Source organism: Geotrypetes seraphini, chromosome 16 (genome assembly GCF_902459505.1).
Source record: "Geotrypetes seraphini chromosome 16, aGeoSer1.1, whole genome shotgun sequence".
In the NCBI taxonomy this organism is placed as follows: Eukaryota; Metazoa; Chordata; class Amphibia; order Gymnophiona; family Dermophiidae; genus Geotrypetes; species Geotrypetes seraphini.
In genome coordinates, this window is record NC_047099.1 from 7909327 (window position 1) to 7913477 (window position 4151).

The 4151-nt window shown below is 40.4% G+C and overlaps 1 protein-coding gene across 1 annotated transcript; it reads right to left on the bottom strand.

The window, feature by feature from the left end:
- Positions 1–2971: 2971 nt before the first annotated feature.
- Positions 2972–3910, bottom strand: LOC117350415 (olfactory receptor 10G7-like). Its single transcript, XM_033924694.1, has one exon. The coding sequence runs from the start codon at positions 3908–3910 to the stop codon at positions 2972–2974; it is 939 nt and encodes a 312-aa protein (XP_033780585.1).
- Positions 3911–4151: the final 241 nt, after the last annotated feature.

Sequence of the window (4151 nt, forward strand, 5' to 3'; positions counted from 1 at the left end):
AGGAGAGGGACGGGATTTCAGTGCATTGAAGAGGGGGTGGGAGTAGTGGGGGACGGGGTATCAGGGGTTGTGTACGTAGAATAGGTGAGTTTTGAGTTTTGAATTTTGAGTTAGGTGCTTTTTATAGAATAACACTTCGGGATGACCGATTTCGCATGTGCCTACCACTTGAGTGCATGCTAACAATTACTGCGCACTACACGCTAATACACCCATAGGAATATACAACGGGGTGTTGAAAGGTTCTCAGGGCAACCAAGAAGAGAATAATGTGAATATTGTTCAATCAATGTCAAAACATGAAATTTCATTTCTGAAAATTGACACTTAGGAGGTCTTTTACTAATGGGCACATTAGCATTTAGCATGTGCTAATATTTAGCGTGCACTAAATCTGCTAGCACGCCTTAGTAAAAGACCCCCTTAATGAAATAAGATAACATTCTTTTCAGCTACAGTGGCAAAATAATGTTCAGAATTTAGGAAGTTGGTTGGTTGGGCTGAGAAACTGTCAGCACCTCCTTCTATGTAATAAAAGCGAGCCAAGTCTAGGACAATCAAGCCATTGTGACATCACTGATGAGGTTGGCACTTATTGGTGGAATGAGGCATTATGACATCACAATCTCAGCTCTGGTACCAGAGACTGAAACTCTTCACACTATGAGGGAATGCTGAAAAGGTCTGAGCCCAACCAAGAAGAGAATGACATGGATATGGTTCACAAAATGCTAATACAAATAAACCCCGCACAAACTTTGGAAGGAAAGTACCCCTGAAGCAATCAATGATATGAAACAATGTCAAAACAGAGAATTTTTGTTTGTAATGAAATAAGATAACGCTCTTTTCAGCTACAGTGACAAAATAATGCTCAGAATTTAGGAAAGCAGTTGAGAACTTTGCGATGATTTACAACTGAACCCAGATGTAAATCCTCATTCCTAAATTAGGTGTGGATCCCCCCTCCCCATTTTTCTATAACAGTGTGCATAAATTACAAAACTGGAGAGTTAAGCGACTTAGCTAAGGTCATAAGGAACTGCGGTGGGAACTGAACCTGGCTCCTCCCCAGTTGTCATCCCACTGTGTCAACCATTAGATTATTCCTCTCTTCTTCAAACTAGGTTCTCTAAATATCGAATTTCCCTATGTCATTCTGTCTTCTTCATTCCCCACTGGTTCTATAAGTTATTCCACTTCAAACTTATGAAATTTCTACAAATTCTTTATTCATTTTTACAACTTACATCAAGTGTATCAGGAAATGACATCAGAACTTAAAAACATCACTTGATTTTCTATCATAATCAACTTAAATTAATGAAATTTAATCCCCTCACTCCCACCCCTACCATATCATATGCAGTCCCGTACATCATATAATTTATTCTTTTCTACTAATCTAAACATTTAATAAAAGATCAAAATCCCCCCACCCCCACCCCCTCATTTGCAATTGTATTATTACGGGAAAAATGTTATCTACTCATTACAATAATCTGTTAATGGCCCACAAACATTCTGAAATTTACTAAAATTTCCTTTCTGTGTGGCTAATATTCTTTCCATTTTATGTATATGACACAACGAATTCCACCAGAAACAGTAGTTCAGTCTAATCCAGTTTTTCCAATTACATGTAATTTGTTGAATGGCAACCCCTGTCATTATAATTATGTTTAAATGATTTTTATTATTCCAGCAGTAAGAAGCATATACAAACAGTAGTACTATTCAGGAAATAACATTTTCAACAATATAATCAGTTCCCCTCCCATCCCCCATCCCCTCCCCTCCCCAAGAATCCATGGCCAGTCCAAAAGCTGAGAGTGGGAATAAAATCTTAAAGATTCAAAAGTTTACTGCGAGCACGCGGTGTGAGGTCCTGCCAGAAGTGCTCCCACACCTGACAAAATTTGCGACCCGGGCCAAGAGTCAAGTCTCCCACCATGCGTCTCTCCAGTGTTGCGTGCACTATCATTAGGGATCTCCATTGTGCATATGACGGGGGATCACGGGAGAGCCAGTTGGTAAGGATGGCTTTTTTTCCCATCAATAGGGCTCTGGAGATAAATGCTGACATTCCCCTGGGTTTGGGCGAGGCTATATTATAAAATCCAAATAACGCCCTCGGTTGCGGAAGCCATCGCCTTCCCCAAAGCGATGTGGTATATAGGCCAAGATGTCTCCAAAACTGTTGGATTGCGGGGCAGGCCCAAAACATGTGACTCAAAGATGCGTGAGCCTGATTGCATTTCGGGCAAGAATGCGACTAAGTAATCCCCATCCGGACTGCACGTTCCGGTGGAATGTAAAGTCTAAGAACAATTTTCAATTGCATTTCCCAGTGAGTAATATTGGGTGACACCTTCTGAATGTTCTTCAGGACCCGTTGTAACTGTTGAGCAGTCAACTGGCAATGCAAGTCCTCAGCCCACACTGTCGCTAATATATCCAGATTCGTACTTGGTTGGCAATCCCGGATCTCCACAATATGAAATCGTAGAGGAATCCTCTGTTGGGCTGAAAGGCTGAAGAGTTCCGAAAGCGCCTCCCTGCAGACTTCAATAAGGGCAGCCACTGGGAGGGACTGAACATAGTGACCGATATTAGCCTGTAGGTCAAAAGTTTGTTGCAGCTCGGCAAATGTGACCAGGCTTCCTCCTCCGAAAACAGGTGAAAAAGATCTGTCATTATAATTAAAAGCTTGTTATTATTTGAAGATATTTGACTTTTTGCCCTCATTGACATGCCAAATAATATAGTATCATAGGCCAATGCCACCAAATTTATCATTTGATGTGAAACACTCTGGATATAAATTCATTAGATAAATACAATCAATCAATCAATACATACATACATATAATACTCCCATAGAAGCAACAGATGGGGACATTCCATAAATCAGAGAATTCATTGTGGAACGGTTAAATTGTTACATTTGAAATAAAATGTCACCCACATTTTAGGCATTTATTGAAATCATGGGTCTCCCTCTCAGTTTCTGAAGGGCTAATTTGACTTCCTTATTTCTCAAAGTATAAATGATAGGGTTTAACATGGGGCTAACCATGGTATTAAACACAGCAACAGCTCCATCCACTGAATGGACAGATTGAGGTCTCATATAGATTATTGAAATGGGTCCAAATAAAAAGATGACCACAGTGAGATGGGAGGCACAAGTGGAAAAGGTCCTTCGCCTCCCTTCTGCACTGCTAATCCTCAGAATGGCCAAAATAATGAACCCATAAGAAATCAGGATAAGTAGAAAACATCCGGAGACTGCAATTCCAATATCGATCGTTATCATCGCTTCATTGACGAAGGTGCTGGAGCAAGCCAATTTCAATATTGGAGGGATGTCGCAGAAGAAATATTCAATGAAGTTGGACTTACAAAGGGGCAACCGAAGAGTTAGGCCTGTGTGTATCATGGAATGGATGGTGCCAGTCAACCATGTTCCTGCAGACATCTGGAGACAGAATCTCTTATTCATGATCTTGTTATAACGCAAGGGATGACATATTGCAATGTAACGATCATATGCCATGACTGTACAGATAAAACACTCGGCACTGCCAAAGAAATGATAGAAATATAGTTGGGTGAAACAATCAGAGAATGAGATGACTTTTCTCACTGCCATGAAATTAGCAATCATCTTGGGGACAGTGACAGAAGAAAGCCCAATATCTAATAAAGCTAGATTAAAGAGGAAAAAGTACATGGGGGTATGAAGCCTAGAATCCCCTGTAATTATTATCAAGATCATGAGATTCCATAGCAGGGTAGAGACATACATGAATAGAAACAGTATGAACAGAGGGATTGTCATATCTTTGGCATGAGGCAGTCCCAAAAGAATGAATTCTTTTATCAATGTAGAGTTCTCCATCTCCATGGGTTGACAACCTAGAAGTTAACAGTAGCAATTGTTATTATTGATAGCATCTTATTTATTTTTCTCTACTGTTCTCCCAAAGGAGTTCTGAAAGGTTTACATTATTTTATTCAGGTACTCAAGCATTTTTCCCTGTCTGTCCTGGTGGGCTCACAAACTATCTAATGTACTTGGGACAATGGGGGGGGGGGGGAATAAGTGACTTGCCCAGGGTCACAAGGAGCAGTGTGGATTTGAACCC